The sequence below is a fragment of the Osmia lignaria genome, chromosome 1, assembly GCF_051020975.1.
Source record: "Osmia lignaria lignaria isolate PbOS001 chromosome 1, iyOsmLign1, whole genome shotgun sequence".
Lineage (NCBI taxonomy): Eukaryota > Metazoa > Arthropoda > Insecta > Hymenoptera > Megachilidae > Osmia > Osmia lignaria.
The window spans coordinates 9,567,198-9,594,577 of record NC_135032.1 but is presented as its reverse complement, the minus strand read 5'-3'; the positions used below and the strand labels follow the sequence as shown (position 1 = coordinate 9,594,577).

The 27,380-nt window shown below is 35.6% G+C and overlaps 2 protein-coding genes across 4 annotated transcripts in view; one reads left to right on the top strand and one right to left on the bottom strand.

Annotated features, from left to right (window-relative positions):
- The first annotated feature begins 2,420 nt into the window (after window positions 1-2,420).
- The window catches only part of Rab3GAP1 (RAB3 GTPase activating protein subunit 1), a 58,830-nt gene continuing 33,870 nt past the window's right edge, over window positions 2,421-27,380 (top strand). The window contains exons 1-6 of one of the 2 annotated variants that reach the window (XM_034328039.2): window positions 2,421-2,852; window positions 2,955-3,237; window positions 3,312-3,448; window positions 3,552-3,765; window positions 3,842-4,250; window positions 4,723-4,937. In XM_034328039.2, the coding sequence (XP_034183930.1) occupies window positions 2,657-2,852; window positions 2,955-3,237; window positions 3,312-3,448; window positions 3,552-3,765; window positions 3,842-4,250; window positions 4,723-4,937 (1,454 nt within the window). In that variant the 5' untranslated portion in view covers window positions 2,421-2,656. Of the gene's footprint in view, window positions 2,853-2,935; window positions 3,238-3,311; window positions 3,449-3,551; window positions 3,766-3,841; window positions 4,251-4,722; window positions 4,938-27,380 lie in introns of both variants that reach the window. The other variant, XM_034328040.2, reaches the window with a different exon arrangement.
- haf (leucine-rich repeat and fibronectin type-III domain-containing protein hattifattener) overlaps window positions 5,100-27,380 on the bottom strand; it is a 46,823-nt gene continuing 24,542 nt past the window's right edge. For both annotated transcript variants that reach the window (XM_034328041.2, XM_034328042.2), the window contains 6 exons: window positions 14,686-15,566; window positions 10,448-10,763; window positions 9,635-10,209; window positions 8,958-9,390; window positions 8,623-8,799; window positions 5,100-6,026 (listed from right to left, as the gene is read on the bottom strand). In XM_034328041.2, coding sequence (XP_034183932.1) covers window positions 5,743-6,026; window positions 8,623-8,799; window positions 8,958-9,390; window positions 9,635-10,209; window positions 10,448-10,763; window positions 14,686-15,566 — 2,666 coding nt within the window. In that variant the 3' untranslated portion in view covers window positions 5,100-5,742. The remainder of the gene's footprint in view (window positions 6,027-8,622; window positions 8,800-8,957; window positions 9,391-9,634; window positions 10,210-10,447; window positions 10,764-14,685; window positions 15,567-27,380) is intronic.

Here is a 27,380-nt window from a genome sequence, read left to right as displayed (position 1 = left end):
AGATAATACAGAACAAGTCACGTGACAAATTTAGTTCAGCTAGTAGTTATAAGGTGGCGTTTAAGTAAAAAGGCTGCCGATTTGGAATCGTAGCCAGAATCAGGCGTTAGCTTGGTTACGTCACTCGACTGAAGGCAAGCGAAAACAAGCGAAAAAGGCAACAACGCCGAGTGAGACGCACTACAGTCATGTTGCCTTTCTCTCATTCTGAATGTTGAGATTGTCCCTTTTCGCTAGATTTTGACTGACGCCCGCCTGGATTTTTCACAGCACCCTATAACAAACCTCGCTCAAAGAGGAGGTATAACAAGAGAAGAATATACCTCCTCTTTGCAATAATTCTGCAAACGTTTATATAAGTTGTATACGGGATATTTATTTATATAAATTATTTGCATTCACTCAGAATATTGACTCCTTTGTATTTTTTATTAGTTTCGTAAAAACAAAGTTACTATAGGTTTCTCAAAATACAAGCGTCACGCAATTGGAACGAGTTATATCTTAAATTTGGTAAGAGATAGGAAAAAACTATTGATGTAAAAGTTGAATGATAAGATATATGAAAAGTATGAGATATCTCACGAAATATTAGTTTTTTAAACATTGTACTGTTAGATATAGGCGCGTCAGCAAAAATAGTGAGAGGGAATAGTAGCGAGGGAAGAGGAGAGAAGGAGCCGAGGCCTCTCCATTTATTAGTTCTAATATTATTTTTTTATGCAGAATGTTTCAAGGAGTTGATACGAGTAAAGAAAAAAATGCAATTCTATTTAAATAAAAATTGCATCTGCATTTTTTTAGTGCATCGTTGCATTCACGAAGAAAATGAAGTCATAGAAAAATAAACATTATCATACCATTGAACTTTTACATGAACAGCTTTTTCCTATCTCTTACCAAATTCAAGATATAACTCGTCCCAATTGCGTGACGCACGCTGTATGCTTTTATGAATTAAAAAACATTTATTTAAAGAAGCTAATAACTTTTTCTAAAAAAATTCTCAGATTGCACGTTCCTTCGGTTCTTCAGAGTAGGCATATATTTTTCAGCAGCGAGGCGTGCTACGGTGCGCCATATAAAATCCACGCGTTCAGTCAGTCAGAATTTACCGGAGCGGAACAATTCTATCATTTAGGTTCAAAGAAGGATAGCATGATCACCGTACATCTCACTTTAAACACGCGTCAATGTTTCGATTTTGTTCTTCAGCCGTATTGTCGCGATGCATCTGGCGAGATGAGCGTTTGAATGTGTTTGTAAAAATACTTGAGGCGCTGTTGCCTTCCTAGATCGTATTGCGCGCACGCTAGCTGAGAATTAAACCTTTCAAATTCGTAACAGACCACGCAAGTGGCTCCACCAGGCCCAACGAAAAAACTGCTGTAATACCGACGTCTAAAATCGGAGAGGTCACGTGCCGTGTCTACCCCCTTAATTAAAGAAGTTAACCAAAATTTCTTGAAAATGAATTTTATAAGGGACACCCTATACATACGGAAATCCGATTTCTAAATTTCATGTAGATCAGTGACCAGGAACATTCGGAACTATAGCCATTCATAGAACTCCAAAAATATGCTTAAATAAAAAATAACTTTTTATGATTTGACCAAACACATCTCGGCAGTGAACTGCGGATGCGATGAATTGACGCGGCGGTGAATTGCTGCCGGGAATTGACACGGCGATGAACTTTCAGGATCCCCGACGAGATACATACTGTGGTACAAGCGACAAATGTTGCTGACATTTACTTTTACTCGGTGGATATATTCAACGGTCGTTTATGACGTCATAATTTACTGGCAGATACGCAACAACATTTATTTTCAATTGCTCTTTGTTAATAAATTTTTATTGATATATCTGACCATTGAATCTTATAAAACAAATCGGGAGCAATTTTTTGGTACCATAATATCTTTGTAAAAAGATCATTTACTATCTATTTTGCAGATAACAAATTTCTGCTTCTTTATTTGCGAATATCTCATTAAATATAATGTTTGCGACTGGAGCAATTTTAGATTCCGAGAGAGCAAATGGGGAGCAATTTTTTACGACATAAATTGTTAAGAAATATTAATATTCCACGCCAACTTTACTTCGGTCCCATAAGGATGGTAGTCTCTCGTCGGTGCCGGTATTGATACTGTATCGGTAAAGCAGAGAATAACATTACCGTTGTAATATTACAACAGCACTTCAAATATATTCGGTACTGTTGCACAATTTGATTGTCCAACAAATGGGCGGGGGCGGGCCTTCGCCCCTCACTCTGCGGCCCCCGCCCCTTAAAATATAGCATAACCTAACCTATTTTGTTTTCGAGGTACGTCGGTAATGCAGGAAATAATATTAAAATAATAAAAAAATTTGTTTCAAATCGCCAGAACTCTTTCTCACTAACATTGTTTTTATGTCAAATGAAGCTATTTGCAAAATTTCAGCCAAATCGGACTTGACAGGTATTCGGAAAAGCAAGAAGAATATAGTAGCAGTGCACTCTGTACAATTTTACAGTAAAATATACCGCGTCAGTGAAAGTTACAACTCAATGGGTAATGAATAAATGTTAAATATTTAACCTTAAATGCACCGAACTATTTGATTGTAAACAACATTTTAAACATTTTAAATAGTTTAAAAAATGAATAACGTTGAAATCGAAGACTTTTATCACCATGATTTTACTACAGCTTCTGAATGGGAAGTGTTTATAGCGAGATTAGAAGAAATTATGCACGAATGGAAGCTGCCCAATACAAAAATTGGTCGTTGTTTAAAATCTGGAGACTTTGTCAACTGTCAATGGGAAGAGAATTCGCAGAAGCTTCATTTTGCTGGTTTGTCTAACATTCATTCAAAATTGCGATCAGATATATTTAATACTAGCATATATTGTTTATAATTTATTGAATGCAAATAGATGCATTTTTGTATTTTAGATGCAGAATTTATATTGAAACACTTTAAATTGAAATTGGAAGATACAGATGTTCTTAATTCTACCAAAGAAAGTGAAGAAGAAAAGGTACAATGTCATAAAGATGCGCTAAATGCATCCAATGATTTTGCTAGAATTGATGGGAATCATTTGGAAATAGCTCGCTATTACAGTGTCAGGGAATTCCTTGTTTTGCAGTCTGTCAGAAAAGAATCTGTAACAGATGAAACAAAAATTAAAATTTTACTTAGTTCTCTTGCAATTGCTGCTACTAATGCTAATTGGTAATTGAGAAAACTGTTTGTTTGATAGTGCACATTAATACTATAATAATTTAAAAATTGTTATTCATTTTTAGCGATGTACCTACATTAGTGCAAGTGCAAGAACCATGGCAGAAAATGTATCTTGGTACTAGTATTGGGAAAGGGGTTTGTACCCATTTCAACATGGTACACTTGAAAAAGATACCTCCTCACTGCAAGTATCTCACTGGTACGAATATGGTTTATAAAACAAAAGTATAGAAGTAATTATATTTAATCAAAAGTTAACAATATTGTATAACATTTGATTCATACAAGTACGTTACTTTTAGGATTACTTGCTCTATTTAAACAGAAAGTTGGAGAAGGTTGTGGAGTGAGACTCGATCCAGTAATGATATCTATAAGATTTTCGTATTTATTAAAAGATTGGACTAATAGCACTTGGACTCAAGAACCCCCAGATTTTGATTTTATGCAAGGAGAAACATTAGGTGTTGCTGAACTTGGAAAACTTCCATTTGGGGCAACATATGATCCGATTGCGTAAGACTATTACACTATAAAATGAAACATAATTAAGGTGGTTGAGTTAGTGAACTAACATAATTTATTGTTCCAGGGAGCTGCATTTATTTACGACATGGCCTGAAATGTCAGAAAACGTTGTAGTTGATAGCGAAGGTTTTACAGATCTGGAACCACAGTTAGCACCTGAATGGTCCGTTCAAGTGAAAATGGTTTCTTCGCCAGCCTGTTTACTTGGGGAATACTTAATGGACTTTTTGCATCTTTGCAACAATCAAAAAACTATGGTAGATCTGCTTGGGGATGCTGTGCTTTATGCCCAACAAGATGATCAATCGCTGAGTTCAGTTTTTAACATATTAACGGAATCTAAAATACCAACAATTTCAACAGTTGTTAGCAAAGCAACTACGAAAAAGAATAAGAATGTAGGAGGACCGATCCCAGAGGAAATATTATTGTCTATACTTTATTTTCTATTTCCTGATGCAGATGAAAATACGGTGAATAATATTATATATTTTAATACTCGGACAGCTTATAATTGTAGTAACTTTGTTTTGAAAAAAAAATTAGTAATTTCAATTATTGAAATAATCCTCTTTATTATCAGTGCCATTTCAAATCCATGAAAGCGCGGGAAAATATTCAAATTTAAAATAGTAATTAAGAAAGCATAATGTTAATGGTAGCTATTTTTGAAAATGTTTATTGCCTTTTTCATGTTATTACAAAAGTTACTACCATTTTTACAACTAATTGAATCTTTGTTCTCTTTTTTAATGTCTAGCTTTCGAAATCCTGCTAAAGTGTTTCTTTTTTAAATTATTACAATGATTTTTATTCATTTTGCATAAAATATTGAAATTTGAACGTGAATTATACCAAAAATTTTAGTGTCATAAGAAATTAAGAAAAACGAATGAAAGATTACTGTCAGTATTTTCTTTTTAAGAAAATTATTTAATGTTTCAGAAAGCTCCTTACGGTGATTTGACGATATGTAATGTGGATGAAGATCAGTGGAAAGGTGTGAAAACTTGTGTAATGGATAGCTTAGTGTGGCGGCTTGCTATTGTTGCAGCACACTGTACGCATAATCTTGGAGGAATGACAGCACTGGCACAATTGTGGTACGAGTTTGTACAAGAAATCAGGTTTCGATGGGAAAAGAACATCCTCATTCCAGGGTAAGTACTGCACGTTTTATTAGTTAATTGTATGGTAAAAAATAATTGGTCATTATGTGCTAACTATATAGTATAAATTTAAAAATGAAACATTGTCTTATAGTTTCTTCACTAATTTGAAATTTATTAGTACACGTGTTACATAATAATATTGTATGTATATTTATTTTCAATTTTTTCTTCTAATACTGAAACTTACAAAACAATTATCATTTAAAAATATACAAAATCATTCTATTTTTGGCAAAGAATTCTCATTGCCAAGACATATCACATGTAATGAAATACGTTTTATGTTAATATATTTCATAATAAACAATGTGTCTGTAAGCATGAATTATTGTAAACACAATGTAGACTTTAAGAGATACTTTTTTTATGATACAGTCTTTGGATAAAAGCACATCCATCATTCATACACGTTAATCTTGACCCGTTATTATGACTTCCGGTCATTTGAAGAGATCGTATGATCGAATTAATTGAGCTTTACTTTGTATGATTTAAGCACACAGAGTACATTTTTAAAACGTGCACCATTAAAACACTTTATATCAATCTTCTTAAAACTAAACGTTTGTAACATTCTTTTTTTTCATACCGCTACGTTAATACATTTATTACATGGTAACAGTTGTAAAAACGTAGATTCAACCGATTACTCTTATAAATGCTAAACTATCTACTCTATATCTTCTAAAATGTCATGCTGTATAGTACATCTGTATGAATGAGAGAAGTTCAGATGTTCCAAAACAATGTCACTGAACACATTTGAGCAAAATTATACACACATAGTGTCAAATCAAAGGGGCATGAGACCAGTTCTTGTCGTTGGATTGCGTGCCATGTATATATCCATGTCGTGATCAGTCCAATTGTTTTCTTCGTAATTGTTGAGAGTGTGCGTTGAATCAGCTATGCTGTATCTGCTACTTGGCCGTGGTGGGTTTTGCTCCAAATTGCGACTACATGACCGTGGTCTCTGTCTTCTAGCTGAAGAATGAGATGGCATATGACTTGGCGAGAAGTTTGTTCGTGACATTCTGTCAGAAGCTCCGGCTAAAGACTGTCGAGATTGCCTTAATTCTGTATAGGAAACAAAAATATCAAGATAAATATTTACAAGAATATTAACCTCTTAATTTAATTATATTATAACAAGTGTATTTTGCCCGAGCATTATTGGGCTTTTAAGTTAAGGGGGTAGACACGGCACGTGACCTCTCCGATTCGGGACGTCGCGTCGGTATTACAGCAGTTTTTTCGTTGGGCCTGGTGGAGCCACTTGCGTCTTTTGTTACGAACTTGAAAGGTTTAATTCTCAGCTAGCGTGCGCGCAACACGATCTAGGAAGGCAACAGCGCCTCAAGTATTTTTACAAACACATTCAAACGCTCGTCTCGCCAGAGGCATCGCGACGCTACCACAGCTGACTCTATTATAGTACTAGCCATGCTGAACAACGTGGCAACACCGCTCACGTGACAACCGGGAGTCCTACTTTCAAAAAGTCCTATGCTCGGAATTGTAATTAACGTCTTTTTTAATTAAAAGCTGTAGTAATATACACTATTTTGTGTTAATTATGTATAAACAATATATAAACGTTGCAACTATGGCAAATAGAAGTGATGTGGTAGTATAAAATTGTTATAAATGTGATATATATTTTGTGTACTCTCAAAGTAGTTTGGTGTTGTGAAGCATGATATTTGAAATATTTACAGTGGTTTCAAGAAAATTTAGATATGAAGCAAAATGAAACCATCTTTGGATCAAATTGAAACATTTAAGAATTGATGAACGTGTATATAAGTTAATAAAAACCTTGAAACAAGCGAAATTATTAGAACGAAACCAAAGAGGTTATGTGAAGTCCAGAGAGTAATCAGGAGTCTGACGACGTTGATTGGCTGAGAGTCTGGGAGTCCGGAAGGCAGATAGAGTAGGGTAGGTGTTGATATATTCAGACCGGACTTCCGCGGTGTTGCCATTTTTACTTCAGCACGGCTAATACTAGAGTCGGCTATGACGATACCCCTGAAGAACGAAAGCGAAACATTGGCGCGTGTTTAGAGTGAGATGTACGGTGATCGTGCTATCCTTCTTTCAACACAAATGATAGAATTGTCTCGCTCTGATAACTTCTGACTGACCAAACGCGTGGATTTTATATAGCGCACCGTAGCACCCCTCGCTGCTGAAAAATATATGCCTACTCTGAAGAACCGAAGGAACGTGCAATCTGAGAATTATTTTTAGAAAAAGTTATTAACTTCTTTAAATAAATGTTTTTTATTTAATAAAAGTGTACAGGATACGTCATGCAATTGGGACGGCTGAACTTTTCTTTAGGGGCCCAAAAATTATGGCCTTTTTTTTTTATCTTCTTGAAGTATTTAACGAGTAGAATCTAAAAATCCTAGTTTTGAGGCGTGGAATCCATCGGTTCAGAAGTTATGCGTGTGTAAATCTGAATGTTTTTAGCGTATTTTACATGTTACTTCGACGCCATGAGCTAAAAATGCTCACTTTTACACATGTGTAACTTCTGAACCGATGGATTCCGCGCCTTAAAATTAGGATTTTTAGATTCTACTCGTTAAATACTTCAAAAAGATAGAAAAAAATGGCCATAATTTTTGGGCCCCTGAGGTAAAGTTTACCCCCAGACGTTACATACATATATTCAACCGAGGTGTCGAATCTCGGATTAAACGCGACGACCAGCCAAGCGTGAACGTAGAAAGGGACAGACAGTGGAGGAGAGAGAGAGGTCCAACGATCAAAGGAAAGAGCCGAAACGTATCGGTGTGACTAATACTAATTCAATTATAAAACTTTTTTATTTTTGACTTTTTTTTACTGAAACTTTTACTAGCGCATTGGTGAAATTTTTCTGATTAGAATGATACCAAACACGATATAGTTTGAATAGGGCGAGGTTTGTTATGGAGCGCTGTGAAAAATCTAGGCGGGCGGAAGTCAAAACTTAGCGAAAAGGGACAATTTGTACATTCAGAATAAGAGAAGGAGAGCATGACTGTAGTGCGTCTCACTCAGCGTTCGGGCGTTGTTGCCTTTTTCGCTTGCCTTCGCAGCACACTTCGAGTGACGTAATCAAGCTAACGCCTGATTCTGGCTACGATTTCAAATCGGCAGCCTTTCTACTTAGACGCCACCTTATAATTTCTAGCTGAACTAAATTTGTCACGTGACTTGCTCTGTATTATCCAGATAATGGCGGAACTCGTCTGTGGGAATGCAATCGTGATTTTTCGTTTTTCGTCCTTATATGAGAATATTTGTGGCTGGGTGAAGGCTCATTCGAAAGAGGAAGGTTCAGTGCAGCGCGCTCTGGTCATCGTTTGAGTCACAAAATTCTTTTAGTGATCTAAAAATACCTTGGATTATGCGGATGTATTTTCTCGATTTTTCCTCTACTTTGGACACTCATATTATTAGATATTAACAAAATCTCGATGAAGACCAGAGCTTGCTGCATTGAACCTTCCTCTTTTGAATGAGCCCTCACTCAGCCTCAAATATTCTCATATAAGGACGAAAAACGAAAAATCCCGGACCCATTTTTAGGCCTATTTTTGCCGGTAATGTCACTTCGCTGCATTACTCGTGTCTACTCCCTTAAGAGGTTAAGATTACTTGTTTCATAGATACCGACCTGATCTTGTATTAGCAAGATTAGACGACAACATGTTATTTCCAAAATATCTGGTTGAAGTGTTGGAGAAACTATGTTGCGATTGACCATCGACCACAGTTCTAGTTGACACCTTTCCACCATAGTGTCCAGTTTGAGATCTGACGTCATCAATGCAGGAAGCTCTAGTTATCGAACCTAGGAATGAATAACTCTAAAATATTAGATCATTTTAACAATCTTTCATTCCTTTGTGTGTCTTTCAACAGTTTGAATACCTATTTATATAGCTAGTGTAACAGTAAAATATTTAGGTTACGTACATTCTACAAGAATACCTTAAATGTCGTTTATACCTTGGCGATCTATAGGAAATATCCTTGGTCTTGGTATGCTTCTGTTGCTGTAAGCAGACACTTGGTCCCATTCTTTCTGTGCATTGTAAGCACTAAGAGTTGCCATTGAGGATAACGGCCCACCAGGGCTGGGCGTTGGACCAACATTAGAGCAACAGTTAACTGGTAATCCAGCAATCGGTCCACCCATTTTTGTCTGATCAATACTATGCAGAGTATGGAGTTTTCTGGCCCTTCGTCGGTTTGCCACAATGAATATTATAACTGCGACCACTATTGTAGCACATATAGCCGCACTGGCAGCGATGGTAATTTTATCCATGTTGGATGTGGGTGAATTTTCGGTCCTCACTTCTTTGCACTGATTGTAAGGTACATTTGCTGGAGTAATGTTGGTCTCTTCTAATGATACTACACAGACCACGATGCATTCCTATAATCAGCATTCGTATAAATAATTATGTGTACACTCTATTGCAACGTAAATAGGTTTCTCTTAGTCAAGAGCAAGTGTAGATTAAGCTCTTTCCCTGAGTTCTCTCAAGACCATGCAATGAGAAAATGCTCCTTCTACGCTTATTCTTAGCCAAAGAAAACCTACGTTGCATCCAAGTGTATATTATAAAGGATCCGTGTAACTATTATTGTTTGAGGTTCTTTCTTGATAACGTATTTACCTGTGAAGGAACATTTTTAATTTTAAATTCTCGTTCACTGGCTTCAAGAGGTGGCGCCTGCTTGAAACTGTTATCCCCAAATAGTCTGTAAATCACTTTAAACCCTAAGATATTTGTCGCCTCAGTGTCCCAGTATATGCTCACAGCATTGTCTTGTCTAAGTACATCTTTGACTATGATGTTCTTTTCTGTTGATTTTGACTTGTAAAGCGGGGAACCAAGAACCAACGGTGGTCTTGGTTGATGTTGTTGCAAGTGGTCCTGAGAATGTTTAGATGGAGACGGTGTGGTCCTCATAATCACCACGTTTCCTGTTCTTGCAGCAGTTGGTCTGTTGGTAATGCTTCTTGCAGTAGTTGTAGACAGTGTTTCAGTTTTTGGTTGTTCAGTTGTAGGGGATACCATAGTTGTGGATACAGTAGTTGTAGTGGTTGTAGTGGTTGGTATACTAATGGTGGAACGAATAGTTGGGTTAAGACTACTCGCTGCTTCAACGGATCCTGTAGGTTCTCTGGTGTCCACACTTTCTACCGTACCGATTCCAATAATTTCTGGAGTTCTTTCGCAGGTCATTTCTAAGAAAGTAAATTAATGTTATATCTATACAAATTGATGATATATAATATTTTAATGTAACTTTTACAATTGTTAGATCTAACACTTACTCAGCAATTATTTAAGCTACACTTTTATGTAAATAAAAATTAACTGAATCATTTTCTTTAGAACTAAAATTAGCATTTGTTTACAATGAAATATATATTTTTTTTATCATGATTATTGCTATTTTCGAAGAAAAATAAATTTAAAAACCTTCTGAATCGATATTGTAAAAGCTTTTATCCTGTAGTTTTTGTGGACTTCCACAGAATTGTGGTTTACGTTCCCGACTGGTGACTTGCAAGTCCCTGGTTTTTATCCAGTCCACGATCCATCGTAATTTACAATCGCAGACCAGAAATCGACCTCCTAAACTCAGACCACGAAGTGTTCCGTTTAATCGTGCGAGAGCTTCTTCTGGAACGGTTGACAAAGGATTTCCATCAATAGCTAGGAGAGTTATCGATGGATTCTTTTCAAAAGCGTTTACTGGCAATTCCGTTATCAAGTTGAATCCAATATCTAATACCTAAATAGAAAGCAAGATAATTTTTTTAAATTAATATATTTACTTATAATATTTCTTATAAATTTCTTATATACTTCTCAAAATTTCAAAATTTGAATCTCAGAATTTCGAAATTCAAATTTAAAAATTCAAATTTTGAAGTTACCCGCGTAAATGTTTACACGCGTGTGGTGAAGCATTTTCTTCCTAAAGTAAGATTTTTTCAGGGAAGCCTTCCATGCTCGGCACTGTGTACTTGACCCCATATCTAGTACAGTAAAAGCTGGATATATGCAACAAACATTGGGACCCAGACGTTGCATATATCCAGTCGAGGTGTCGATTCTACGTTCGTACACATCATTTAGGCAGACCGTACACCAAAGATGCATCAAACATGCAACATGCAACATGCGATGTTATTCTGTTATTATTGTTTATTTATTCTATTATCATTCTGTTATTACTGTTAGCTTGTAAATTACTTTAATTTTCAATAGGAAGAAACTATCCGGTTTCATGGATATCACGGGCTGTTCCTAACATCATAAAGCACCTAATTAGCAGTCAATAGTTCAGCAGCATATTCGGAATAAATAAATAAATAAATGAATATAATTCAAACAATATCGTGTTTGGTATCATTTTAATCAGAAAAATCTCACAAATGCGTTAATAAAAGTTTCATTAAGAAAAAGTTAAAAATAAAAAAGTTTCATCGTTGAATTAGTATGAATCACACCGATATAACGGTTCGGATCGTATTATACGGCTTCCTCATCGAGCGTCTCGGTTCGCTTAGTGGAGGGGATAGCGATGTTGCATATATCCAGTTTTTACTGTAATCTGGATATATGTAGACCTCTCAGAATCAGTAATGATGGGAAGTGAAGCGCTTCGAATCACTTTGAATATAATTATATGGGGAAAGTTTCGAATTACATATTTCGAATTTCATTCGAAACAAGTCCCGAAAATATTAGAGATTATCTCGAGATGAACTAATACTCTGATCGATTAGTGTTAAATAGATGATTGACGCTTTCCGGACCTTCTTATTTGTGATGGTTTCTCACTTTAATACTGCTCCATAAAATCAGCACAAAAAGTTTTGTTCTGTTCTACAATTTCAGTGCCTTGCGAAATGTTTTTGTATAAAATAAAAAATATTATTGCAACTACAACTTTAAATACAATTTTTTGTTATTAAATAAATGGCAAAAGCAATAAATTTTCTTTTGGCAAACATTTTTAATTTCCTATATTTGAATCATTTCGAAAAATGAGCAGTGTTAAAAGATTACAAATTATTTATACATAGTTAACTGCGTAACATAAGCAGGAACAATGAAGAATGCGTATTGTAGCAACGATGGCAAGAACAATGATATTCATAAGTAGAGAAGCCGCTTATGAACGTCCCTCGTTTCAAGAATTTCGACACTGTACCGGCAGTTTCCGAACTTTTAAGATCCGAATAAACTTTAGAAAGATTCAAAACTTAAGTGTGCTTGAATTGCTTGAAAACATGCCTCCTCTAAAGCCTACGGGAACTGCTGTGCACAGTAGGTGCAGTGGTGTACGAAATGTAGTACAGAGGTATGGGAAATATCAAATTTTCAAATTTAGAAATACATACATTTTGGAAATTTCAAAATTTTAAATCGAAAAATTGATTATCCATCAATAGTCGCAAGTGCACGCTACTTGCGCGTCTGTGCACCGTTACGCAGTTGCCCATCATAGTACTCTAAACTCTAGAGGAGAGACAGTGTACAGGATCTACCATTTATCTCGGAACCCGTGCATGCGCGAACTCATGAATGTGGCAACAGCGTTAAAATTCGATAAATGCGCCCTCTGCAAACCATTGCTAAAAGTATAATGTCATCTAAGTATAGTGCACCGACGACAAGATGTCCCATGAGACAAATGCAAATGCGTGCTTCTCATGGGACATCTTGTCATCGGTGCACAGTACATATGCACAGCCGACTCTAGTACTAGCCGTGCTGAAGTAAAAATGGCAACACGGCGGGAGTCCGGTCTGAATATATCAACACCTAGCCTACTCTATCTGCCTCCCGGACTCCCGGACTCTCAGCCAATCAACGTCGTCAGACTCCCAACTACTCTCTGGACTTCACATAACCTCTTTGGTTTCGTTCCAATAATTTCGCTTGTTTCAAGGTTTTTGTTAACTTATATACACGTTCATTAATTCTTAAATGTTTCAATTTGATCCAAAGATGGTTTCATTTTGCTTCATACCTAAATTTTCTTGAAACCACTGTAAATATTTCAAATATCATGCTTCACAACACCAAACTACTTTGAGAGTACACAAAATATATATCACATTTATAACAATTTTATACTACCACATCACTTCTATTTACCATAGTTGTAACGTTTATATATTGTTTATACATAATTAACACCAAATAGTGTATAATACTACAGCTTTTAATTAAAAAAGACGTTAATTACAATTCCGAGCACAGGACTCTGTTTTTGAAAATAGGACTCCCGATTATCACGTGAGCGGTGTTGCCACGTTGTTCAGCATGACTAGTACTAGAGTCGGCTGTGCTGTGACATATGTAGAGAGCTGTGGGGAGCGATGTAAAAATTCTTAGAGTTAAGTTGGTAATCGACCGAACTCTGGTCCGAGATTCGATTCGGGATACGAATATGCACGACGAGCAGTGGAACTTCGAGTCAGTTCGGCTCGGCTCGGCAAAACTCGGGCGCAATCGGCAGGGGGACAAACATTACGAATTTTTATGAACGAAGAAACTATGGCTGATTGTTATTAATATGAAAGTAGCGTATTTACATCTATCGAATTTTAGCGCTGTTGCCACATTCATGAGTTCGCGCGCGCACGGGTTTCGAGATGCATAAATGGTAGACCCTGTATATGGGATACTCATTTTATTTTTCGATGTATAAAGTTTCAGAATAGTCGTAAATAGAAAAATCAAACATAGAAATTGGAGGAATTTCGTGCGAAATGTCCTGTATAAATATAAATATTATAGATCTTACAAAACTTCTATTTTTTCACTTTTTCTAATTAATGGTAAATTCGAACTAATAGAACTTCGGGTCATAATACGAGACAGTGTTACTTTTGAGGAAAATAAAGTTATAAAACTAAAATAGAACATTAATAATGATAAATTAAACATAATAGAACGTCAAACAAAGCGTTTATTTTAATTTGCCCATAAGCGGCATAATAGGCATTAAACCCACAATTCGCTTTTACAGTCTTCAGAAAATTTTTTATCGCACATTTTATATGTTCGTATGTTAATTTTATTATTTAGTATTAAATTTAAAAATGTGGTAATAATGTGAGACTGTCCCATATTACTACCAATCAAGTATCTCATATTTCTATCAATTTGTCATTTCACTATCTATTATTGTTTTACCATAATCATAATACAAAAATTTTAAATATCCTTTGATATAATAATACTATGATTATTATAGTATAATTTAACCATTTTGGTTTTGTAAAACTCACAAAATAAACCAAAGTAAATTTCACTTTAAGAAGCACGCGTAGAAACTTTCTATTACGGTCAAAAGTTAAAATGTTCGTTAAACAAATACCTATTAAAAATGGTCGTTATGGAAGAGTATTTTACTCGTCGTAATACTTGATGTATAATCGTTGTTAGAAGTGTCAATACCCCGTACGAGTTAAAATCTTAGTATGTATCTCGTATGTATCTCGTTAGGATTTATTCAATTGGCTTTACATAACAACGCTTTCAAATTAGATAATGATCGGAATTACAAACAAAAAATAAAACTGTTAGGCATTTTTTATATAAAACAATGAAGAGATGATAAAATATCGAGTATCTTTGATTCTGTTACGTCTGTTGTGCGAGTAATTTATTCAAATCAATATGTTTAAACTTACTCTGAGGTCCTGGATGCTATTAATAGCAGCCGTTGGAAAATCCGGAATAAGGTTATTCAATAGGCTCAACGAGCTCAAAGTATGCTTAATGCCGTGAAAAGCGTCTGGCCCAATATTCTGTATCAAATTCCTCTCCAAATTTAATCCGGTTAGCGATTCGAGCCCTTCGAAGGCTTTCGTACCAGCGGATCCAGGCAGTTCTCTGATACTGTTCTGGGACAAATCAAGAAAAGCCAAGGTCCTAAGACCTTTCAGCGCCTCTGGTACTTTCTTCTGCCTGGTACCCTTCAAATTTAAGTTCTTCAGTGATCTCTCCAAACCGCGAAATGCTCCAGGCGCAAGGTTTACTTCGTTATCTGAGAGTTTCAGAGTAACCAACTTTAGGCCTGCGAAGGCATTGTCGTTAACCCTCGTGATTTTATTCATCGAAAGGTCCAGCACCGTGAGGTTTCTTAAAGTCTTCAGAGTGCTACTAGGTATTTCCGTGAGCTCGTTGTCTTTCAAATTCAGACTTTTCAAGGAGTTTTCCTGACCTTTGAAGGCATCTGGCTCGATCGTCTTGATTTGACAGCCAGACAATTGTATGTTATTGATCTTCACCGTCGTGAGCGAGTTGTTTCTCAGTGTCCCGATGGTGCTGTTATTTACGTAGAACAAGTCTACGTTGCTTTTGGACGCATAACGACGCAAAGCAGCTAAAAGTTGCTCATAATCGACGATGTCGCATTGCACAGACAGTTCTTTGGCTAGATTGTAGTCGCAAATGCAAGAGCTCTCCAGTTCGACCACGTATTGCGCCCATGGGCAACTAGAGGTTGCTGCCACCTGCTTACAAGCAACTATGCCAGCTAGTAGCAGCAAAAGCACCGTCCGATGTATATCTGTAAACACGTAAATTACATTTCAAGGTTTCAGAAATAAAAAATTTTCAGAATTTTTAAATACAAATCTTAAAACTTCAGAATTTAAACTTAAAAAATTAAAAAAATTTCGAAACTTAAGATTTTAAAGGAGGGTGTTGTAAAATACAGATTTTTATGTTTCAGAACATAAACTTTCAAAAAATATTAATAACAATCTAAACATTGGTTAAAATTTACCTCAAAATTCTTTCACTTTTTTTTCCTTTAATAGTATTTGACGAGTCCAATTCCGGAAATGATAGTCTTAAGGCGAGAAAATTACTATTTCAAAAGTTATACTTGCTTAAAGTAAACGTTTTTAGTGTATTTTACTAAATTAATAGGACGCCATGTTTATTTCATCCATAATACAACCAATGAGAAGAGTTCTAGGTCGTACAAAAGTCACGTGGGTGGCAGCCATTTCAGCGGTAAAGTCAAGCGCTGGTAATTATTGAAAAAGCTAACAGCTTGATGAATTTCAATAATTTTGAATTTTGAATTGCATCGCCGCCCGCCTAATGGCGGCCGGAACATTGATGTAGCTTAACCTAACCTAATTATGGATAGAAGTTAACATAGTCTCTTACTAATCTAGTAAAGTATGCTAAAAACGCTTACTTTAAGTAGGCATTTTTTTTAAAATAGTAATTTTCTCACCTTAAGACTATTATTTCTGGACTGTACTTATCAAATGTTATTAAAATAATAAGAAAAAAGTAAAATTAAGCCATTAAAAGTATATTAGAATAAAAATGATATAATAATTAGTTATTAAATATTATACAAATTTAGTATATAAATATGAATATGAATAATAGCGTAAATATTAATTCAAATTTTTTTGCGTAAACGTTTACACGCAAGTGATAGGGCCAGACTCTCTTCTAGACTCTCACTCTAGAAAAGAGTGAGAAGCCGGGTCCTTACCATTTTTCTTTGGGAAGTCTGATTTGATTGCGAGTGTAATTTCATCATAATTATAATTCAAAGAAATAATCCTATGAAATTAATATTATTGATACATGACAGAAATCTTATTAACTTTGAAAAGTGTCTGATTAGTGAGTTTAAGATTATTCTTTTTGCATATGTCATTTACGAATCATTTAATTTTCAGTAATAAATTTTTATACATATGCGATTAAACATTTACAATATCTACATTGAAAGAATACGTGGATTGTTAAATGAACAAGCGCATATGAAATTCGTACAAGTGTCGCAAGCTCTGGTTGCTTAAGCGTTCGCGTTATTTCAATGGGAGGATGAATTCTGGGAAAAAGTCGGGACGACTATGCGAGGGGCGTATATGATTTCGAAACATGTCGCAATTCTCTCGTGTCCCGGCAATTATACATATATATAAGTACATACAACATAGTACATACTTACTTACATATTTGCCTTATTATAGTGCACGAGACTTAACCTTGGCACAGACCATTGCACAAATGCGGAATATCTCGTGATTCGTGTAACGATATACGTATGGCGTATACCGGCAACTTTCGTGTCGCAAACATTGTCGTTTGACTTTTCATCGGCTATTATTCGCCCCATTGAACGCAACTACCATTGCTTCGAATCTAGGACTCTTCGAATACTACATACACTGATCATCGAGAATTGTGGCATGTACAAGCAGACGAAACTTGTGCAGCCTAAACGAACCGCAACAAACCAAGGTCCATAGAGTGAACCCGTTACGAGTCAATGGCCGGAGTAAACGCATGTCCTCGCCTCGATGACTCTATCAATGGCAAACAACGAACGGTATACAAATTCCTTTCTTCAGAAACCTTCTCTCATTTCTTTCTTTCCTATTATTTGTCGTCAAACGATAACCCTCGAACGGCGGATCAAGGAGAGAGCCCCAATTTTAATTTAATTTTCTATTTCATATTATTTTTATTTTCTAAATTTTACACTGTTCTTTCAAAAATTATCCTTGCAATATATAAAACTCTTCCATTTAAAAAGTATATATTTAACTTTAGGTTAATATTCCTGTATATGTTTTGTAAGTTTAGGTCACGATTGATTTAAACTCTGCCTTTCAAGAGTTAATGAAACATTATTTTTCCACAATGTTACGTACACTGTGTGATTGTGGTTGTACTGTGCGTTTTATGGCCACTAATTTTTTTTTTTTATACACCAATAATTATAACAAAATAAATACTATAATATTATGCAAAGTAAATACTTATTTGTCTTCAGGCGTTAAGTTATAAAATTTAATATATAATTAAAAAATGTTTACACGTGAGTAATGGAGCCTCCTACCTTTGTCTCACTATTCTCCCTGTGGAAGCCAACCGTGCTCGGACATAAAAAAATTTATTTTTAGATGGAAAAGGAAACTCAAAACTAAAATTTATGACAATAGGTTAGGATAGGTTACAGTAAGTACATATGTAACTACAATTTCTTTTTAGCGAAACGTTTTTGGATTTTTCAAATACTTATTGCAATATTGTAAATTAGCAAAGTAATTGTTTTCTTTTTTAATCCTTGAACAGCGGAACTTGAGTCAATTATAACCCAAACTTACGAAATACAATATACATATACATATAACAATGTTAATCGAGAGTTAACAATGTAAAATTTAGAAAATGAAAATAATATAAGGTAAAAAAATTAAATTAAAGTTGTAGCTCTCTTCATGATCCACTATCCGACGATTAACATAAATTTTGCCAACTTTCATACAATAATTTAACAGTTGAGAGACTATTCCATAGTTTAATTTTTTAGGATTTCATGTCTTTTATCATCGTTGATCTAATTCAATTACAGATCGAAAAAAAGTGTAGGTAAAACTGAAGTTTCCCTCGTATAATAATTCCCTTTCACGTGTTGCACTTTCCAAATGCCATCGGAACGAACGAATAATTCATTTAATTGTAATCTTGATCGTATAAAAACTAAAAAAAAAACCAATTATTTTTTGAACTGAAATTTTTTTTCTCGCGCTTTGATAAATAATTCAACGTTACACAGTGTATTTTATTAATTAACGAAGAAAAACAAGCATAGTGTACAAATTTAAAAGCCATGATCAGTTAGGAATTAATTAATTTTGTAGTATATTATTAATTAGGGTATGCAATTATCCTTGTGTGCATCCGTGAAAATGTTTCATCTTTCTCGTACAGCTTGCTCTTATGTAGCATCGTACTGAGTTTCCGGATTAAAATAGTGCGTGACTTTTAATTATCCATCTGTAATTATACAGCGCAGTCCGAGTTTCTTTTTACTTACTTTGATTTTCTTTTGAACCGGTTTCAGCTTTACGTTTAAATTAACACTATTAACCACTCGCAGTATTAAATCAAATGATTATATATTTATTGATTCCTTACATCGAATGCAACTTTATCTAGGGAAAATCAAAATTTCAAAGTATTAAAATTCAGAATTTATTGTTAAGGTTTTCAAACTAAACTTTCAATACTTCAAAAACTGGGAATTTTAAAATTCGAGAATTTATATTTGAACGTTTCAAAATTTTAACTTTACGGTTTTTAAATTCAAATTACAAATTCTGATCCTTGAAGTTTCAAAGTATTCAAATTCTTATTTGTAAGATTTACATAGAACACAAACTGTCAAAAAACATGAAATAAATTTTTCACGAATACTGGCACCATTATTCTCTACAACGCCATTTTTCTTAGGGAAGTCAATCATGTTTGCTACTGCATACAGTGTCCCAGAATGAGTGTTAGCCGCTTGAACGGGTGGTAACTGGGGTATATAAAGTTCCAAATTTTCTTATGAATATTTCTGTAGTAGATTACTCGTAGCGATAATATTTTTATGGCTTTGTGAGTTCTGCGAATTCTGATATTTTTGTAAAATTCAATTTTAAAGTTTTGCATATAAAATGCCAATTAATTCATGTTAATATCCATAATAACTGATTTTTCGAAAGAAAGAAAAAATTGATTTTATCCCTTGAACGGTGGACCATGGAGAGAGCCGCAATTTTAATTTAATTTTGTATTTCATATTATTTTCATTTTCTAAATTTTACAGATTCTTTAAAAATATGAAATATTGTTTCAATATATGAAATTCTTTCGTTTAGAAATTATACAATTAACATTAGATTAATATTTTTGTACATGTTTGGTAAATTTTGGTCACTATTGACTCAGGCTTTACTGTTCAAGGGTTAAATTTTCAGCTTTCAATTCTTAGTTTATATATCGAGTTTTGCCTAACCCATAAAATTTCCCCAAAATTTAAGAATCTATTTAGAACCTTAAATTATATGAATTATTAAAATAACGTATGAAAAATTAGGTTTGCAAAATCTTGCAAATACATACCTACATATGTATATACATAAATACATACACATAGGGTAACTTGGTGTAATACGCCACTTTGCAATAATTTCTTATTCGATTCAGAGATGACGATAATTACATATTTACTTTTTTTTACTTTAATGTAACCGTCTACGCAACAATAAATATTTGCTTTTATTTCCGTTTGTTCCAACTAATCCTGACAAGTTAAAAAACTATCGTCTGGATGTAATTCTATGCTAGAATGCGAATCATTCACTTGTACGAATAGTCACTCATCCAGTTAAATAATAGGTCATAATAAACTACAGTAATAAATGAGTTGTATAACCGCCCAAACATTCACTAAATCCGTGCAGTTTTTAAAGAATTTTTCGATACTACATATATGCCACAAATGGTATATTACCCCAAAAAGTTGAATGTGACATCTTTCTACTTTATGCGCTATAGTTGTTCTTTCTTCTCACAAGGATAGGTCTTCAAGTGTGACGCTAACTTTTTGATGAGCTTTTGCACAATGATAGAGCTTGAAAAACTGAAGCTAATGATACCTGGTTTTGGGTGTAGACGGTTATTAGTTTATGAGATATTTAATATTAAAGTTATTACCCTCCTTATGGTCTGAAGTATAGGGAATCTTTTTAACGAGGATCGTGGCATAACCGGTAAAGGTGGGTACAAACATGCAACAGAACACAGTAACGTATCTCCGTCGCGCAACACACTGTGCAACATTTGTCGTTGCGCGACGATGTTACGTTGTGGACGTACACTGACAAGGGAACATCGGGGACTGATACACTCCGATTTTGATGAAACTTTGCATAAATATTTATTAGACCTGTATATGAAGATAACTGTAATTCGTTGGTGCCCGTTTTACACTTTAAGGGAGATATCAACCCTTTTATCCGAACCGCCCTTTCTATATACGTGCTTATAAATCGTAAACAACAAAAGATATCAAAAAATATTTGCAATAAAAGTTATACCGTTTCTTGAGGTCTATAAAACTGCGTAAAATTTTTCAAAACGGAGGGGGAGGGGGAATTCAATTTTGCAAAAAGGATGATTTAAAAAAAAACTTACACGCAGCTTTATAGACCTCAAGAAACGGTATAACTTTTATTTCAATTATTTTTTTATGTCTTTTGTTGTTTACGATTTATAAGCACGTATATAGAAAGGGCGGTTCGGATAAAAGGGTTGATATCTCCCTCAAAGTGAAAAACGGGCACCAACGAATTACAGTTATCTTCATAAACAGGTCTAATAAATATTTATGCAAAGTTGCATCAAAATCGGAGTGTATCAGTCCCCGATGTTCCCTTGTGAGTTCCATCGAAGTTGTCGCAGTGAAGTTGGCGCACTAACACATTCACGCCGCGTCGTTGAGCCGATGCACCTCGCCGATCGGCTCACCGACGCGGCGTGAATGTGTTAGTGCGCCAACTTCACTGCGACAACTTCGATGGAACTCAGCGTACACAGAATCTCGTGGCGTATCATCAGCGCGTAGCATGTTTGAACCCACCTTAAGGCGTCGGCCTTCCGGTAGGTGGATATGTTTTGTCGCGAGTTCAAATCCCGTTGGACAGATTTTTTCAATATGTTACAATATTTCACTTTTTCCGTTTTTAGGTTTCGCATTTTTTAAATAAAAACTACCTTCCCGGTTCATGTACAACTTATATTCAAAACACCAATTAAATAAAATTGTTTAAAAATATAAAACATTGTTCAAAAATATTTATTAATCAATTATGTATAATAGCAAAAAAGTATATTTATTAAAAAAAGAAAAGGAAAAAGTGAAATATTGTAACATGTTGAAGAAATCTGTCCAACGGGATTTGAACTCGCGATAAAAAACATCCACCTACCGCGAGGCCGACGCCTTATCGGTTTTTTTTTTAAGTCGTTTTATTATTTTTGTTGGAAAGTAATACATAGTTGGTTCATAGCCTATTTGAATACAAAAACTAACAAAAAAAAAGATTCAATATAGTCTAGTGTTTGATATAGTTGGCTTGCCCGTTATTCAATCAGGACTCGAGGGTAACATCGTCACAGCCTGATACGGATATTAAACCGAACAACAATATGGTTTTTAATAAAATATACGCAGTTGATAACGATATATACAAGGTTTTATACCTAGGAGTCCGCATGGGGAAAAAGAAAGTCTTAATACAATTTGTACTTTAAAAACTCCATGGATCAGTCTTTGGTGATTTCTTAGAAATAAACTTAAAGTAGCTTAACCTAACTTAATACTAGCGGGGGGAATCTGTACAGGGGGGGATTATATTCTAAGATGGGGGTATTTACAGTGTGGGGGGGGTTAGCTATTCAGCTAGTTCAATAGGGGGTAGTGAAGGTTGTGCCGGTTGGCCCTGTTGGTATTATTTGATCGCAATAATCGTCGTTTGCGGACAGCTAACGCTGCTAGGTGGACGCTGTTCGTGGTTAGCCACCAGTATTTCTTGAAGTTGATTCTAAAGAAGTCATAATTATCTATTCGCGGTAGCGCTATTGAGTATCTGAGGGAGTTTTGGTTGCTTCAGGCGTCAGCCATGCCTAAGGCTATACGTTTATCGACCCTATTACGTCGCCAGTGGTAAATGATCGGTGTATTATTAGCGTCCTGGATAAATCCCTTATCGTTACAATACATGAAAGTTTGGGGTGAGACGTACCCAATGGATAGTTGTCTGCGGACGAGAGCTGGGTCGATTTTGGTGAGCGGTTGTAGTATAGTATTCTGTACTTTGGGGAGTTTATTAAAATAGTTTTTCATTAGTCTTATCAGAAATGTGTCAATTCTAGATATATCTGCTTTGTTGTAGATAGTGCTATTACTGATGTAGTGGTGGTAGTCAGTATAGTGAGAGCGGTACAGTCTGAGGTATGCCCTTAGGCATCTTCTTTCAAATACACGGATCCTTTCCATAGTCGAGTGGTTGCAATTCCACCATATGGGGGCGGCTACGCCACGACTTTTGTTGAAAAGACTTCCTATATTTCAGACCATAAGCAGGGTAATAACTTTAACATTAAATATTTCATAAACTAATAACCGTCTACGCCTAAACTGGATATCATTAGCTTCAGTTTTTCAAGCTCTATCATTGTGCAAAAACTCATCAAAAAGTCAGCATCACACTTGGGGCCTTCTCCTTATCAGAACCATGCCTAGAAAATATTCAAACCGTATTTGCTGGTTAGAAGCAAGTTTTAAAAAAGCCATGAAGATGGTGAAGGAGATTCGTACTACAATACAGAAAGCTTCGAAAGATTATGGCATACCATATGGTATATTTAAACGAAGGATAGTTTAAAAATAGTTGCAAACAATAGGTCCATAAAGAGTGCATTCTATCTAAAAACTGTGAAGACTGTTTGCTTTGTAAAAGTTAACAGTTATTATTTTTCCAATATTTGTACGTTTCATCGATTTCGAAGATTTTTTATTTATCACTATCTTAACTAATTTGAAGTATTGCTGATTTTTATGAATTTTTAATCATTAGTTCCTGATCTAAGGCTTAAAGCATATTGTCGCACTAAGTAAGTACTTGGGTAAAATGCCATTTTCAAAGCCTTTTGAACTTTTAGTTTTACTAATTAACTATACGAGTTAGATATATACCGGGTGTTACCTCTAACAGAATGCACAATTTTTCATCCATTTGCAGCCATCTGACAAAAAAAAGTCAAGTACGACGAAAAGTTAAATATTTCATATTTCCACTACTGTAAATCGAATATGTTAATAAAAATATCATGTAATATGTGTTTTGAATTCGTCTTGATCTGAATTCGTCCTCTACAATATAGTAAAAAAAGAATGTTATATTTCTATTTGTAAAACCCAAGGTGACCTCGATTTCGCTATAAAAACAAACGGTTTTCGACATTTTTTTTACTGATATCTATTGTACACTGCATACCCTGCAACTCTTGCACTAAACTTTTTTGTGAGATGGAGACAAGTGGGTGAAAAATCGTGCGTCGCATTGTTAGAGGTAAGACCCTATATAAATACATACATACATACATACATATGTGTAGGTAGACAAAGATTGCGGAAGTTCTTTGACCGGTAACTATCGTCGAATTTCTAGAGCAGAGTCAACGATTTGAGTCGTATTACCGGCTGTAGAGGGGGAAAGAATAAGAACAGACTGCGAATAGTTAATTAATTAATGTGGTCGGTGGTCACGGCATTGCATCTCGGAACACTTGTTAATGGGAGCACAGGAGCAACATGCTAGTTAGTGTGGTACACATTATCATGATCGCTGGCCAATTTACCCGATAATTATTAACTGTTGCTGTTACGAACGATTCGTTAGCATGCTTCCTAGAATTCAACGGTGTTTCGTATTCATAATTGGTCTCATAATATCTTCCAACAAATTTATTCCGTATAAATACGTGCAGTTATATCTGGAGGAAATTTTAAGAGGTTATTTTTGTAAAAAAACGCGAAAAACTTCTTTTTGAGGGAAGATACACTACCGAGCAAAAGTATGGGAAAATTCGCGGTTTTAAATTTGTACCTACTATGCCTAGGACACAGCCGATTCTAGTACTGTATGCGTCCACTAAGTTGAGACTCGAGGCGGCGCCTACCGTTCTTTTTCTCTGTCGACGCGTATACCTTTCTTTTTCTGTCACGCGACACACTTCATTTCTACTAGTAGTTGTAACCTAGGAAGCGAATAACAAAAATGCGTGTGGGTCAACTGAATAAGTGTGCGTGTCTTAGCCTGGCCCATCTAGCTCCGACCAATCAGACCCAATTTCTTAGGAGTCTCAACTTAGCAGACGCATACAGTACTAGCCATGCTGAACAACGTGGCAACACCGCTCACGTGACAATCGGGAGTCCTATTTTCAAAAACAGAGTCCTGTGCTCGGAATTGTAATTAACGTCTTTTTTAATTAAAAGCTGTAGTAATATACACTATTTTGTGTTAATTATGTATAAACAATATATAAACGTTGCAACTATGGCAAATAGAAGTGATGTGGTAGTATAAAATTCTTATAAATGTGACATAAATTTTGTGTACTCTCGAAGTAGTTTGGTGTTGTGAAGCATGATATTTGAAACATTTACAGTGGTTTCAAGAAAATTTAGGTATGAAGCAAAATGAAACCATCTTTGGATCAAATTGAAACATTTAAGAATTGATGAACGTGTATATAAGTTAACAAAAACCTTGAAACAAGCGAAATTATTGGAACGAAACCAAAGAGGTTATGTGAAGTTCAGAGAATAATCGGGAGTCTGACGACGTTGATTGGCTGAGAGTCTGGGAGTCCGGAAGGCAGATAGAGTAGGGTAGGTGTTGATATATTCAGACCGGACTCCCGCGGTGTTGCCATTTTTACTTCAGCACGGCTACTACTAGAGTGGGCTGTGGCCTAGGACTATGTATAGTACTAAGCCTTAAATTTAGACGGGTGGAGCGTGTATCGACACGTGCGGATGTAGTTTTCAACTGAATCTACACAATTGTCGATATTCAGTCTCTTACTTATTTAACCTTTAATTGTTTTCTCTGAACCAATAATCTCGAGTGTCCCTTCACTCGGCTCTTTTCTGCCTCTCCTCCCACGTGGCTTCCTAACCTTCCTTCCCGTTCCGCTGCTGCCGTTTTCCTCCCTGCTATCATATGACTCTTGTCATATGGTGAATTTGGCGGGACCGTTCAAACTTACACATATAATAGAAATTGAAATTCTCTAGTAACTACTGTAACATATTAGAATAGATTTGTTGAAGAGGACAGTGGACCGAAAAGGAAATACACTTTCCTCTTTGGATTGCACAAATGTTCAATATATCATAACTAGGTACGACTCGCCCGTCCTTCGTGGCTTCGCGGGCTTCTCGTCCTCCGGAAAATTCGCGGTTTTGAAAGTCTGAAAAAACTACATGCGTTACACAGTACCAGCACAATCCTTTTCAAAGACAATACGTACTGTTGGGAGCATGCGCGCACTGCTAAAATATGCGACCCATAGATTTTCTATAGAGGATGGAAACCCCTGTAACTTTTCACTCCGACCACTTAGACGCACAAACGCAACGGTTTTTAGATAGTCTCAGTGGGATCTTTCTAATGACGTATAGAGTGAATCTCTAACTCCAGTAGAGCTGTGTTTCCGAATGGCCCTACCAAAATTGAGAACGCAGGTTCGGTATATAACCTAAATTGACTACCAGAAACCGATTAAAGTTGGTTTCGGAGCTGGATGTCCATAGACATATGAAAATATAGACCGAGCATAAACTGCTACTTTAGGCAAGGGGGGTCTGACATTCGGGGCGAGTAAGGTACTCGTCTGACATCGACTTATTCCGGCAAGATTCGGTAGTATTCGACTCACATTTCATATGTATGTACACTGAGTTGCATTGAACTTGTCGCAGTGAAGTTGGCCACGCATTCACTCACCGACGCGGCGTGAATGCGTTAGTGAATTTGTAGCCAACTTCACTCATCGACAGGGCGTGAATGCTGTAGCCAACTTCACTGCGACAAGTTCAATGCAACTCCATCGTATGGATGCGAAAAGTCGAACATACCCGAGTCTGCGCTTACGAAAATAGTTGAAGTCAGATGAGTTCCCCCCTTACCGCGATTATCAGTTACCCCTCGTACAAAGGCTTGGTCTATATTTTCATATGTCTATGTGGATGTCATACCGTTTTCGAGATAATGTGGTAAGATTAGGTTTGGTTAGGTTCTATGTATGCGGAGTAGCATATCGAATAGCATCAGTATCGAATAGCGCATACGTAGTCCCAAAATTGTACAAATATTTCCTACCACGATAGCTCAAAAACGGTAAGATATCCAGCTCTGAAACCAATTTTAATCGGTTTCTGGTAGTCAATTTAGATTATATACCGAACCTGAGTTCTCAATTTTGATGGGGTCATTCGGAAACTTATTCTCCAGTAGTTCTCGAGTTGAAAAGTGACACGAACAGACGTCTTTGCGCTTTATATGTATATATAGATATTACAAAGATTTCGTAAGCCGCGACTCTAACTTACACCGCGCACATGTCTGTAGCGAACCGAAAGGCCAGACGAACGGGACGAACCATAAAATAATTTTTAACAAAAAATACAATCGGCTTCGAGATGCGCTAAAAAGTGTAAAATAACTTATACCTATTTCATTTCTACAGCTAAATGCACTAAAAAGTATGAAATAATTTCTTATTCATTTATACAAATACCCAACAGATATTAATAAAACCTATCTACTCGTTAAATAATATACTAAATACATTTCAATCTTTTCGGAGGCGGCGCAAAATTAAAAATACCCAAATAAACGATGCTGCCAATAACGGTTTGATTGCGGTATGGCGAACTTGATAATTAATAAGTCGTAAGAAAAAATACGGAACGTTATAGATACAGTTGAAAATATTT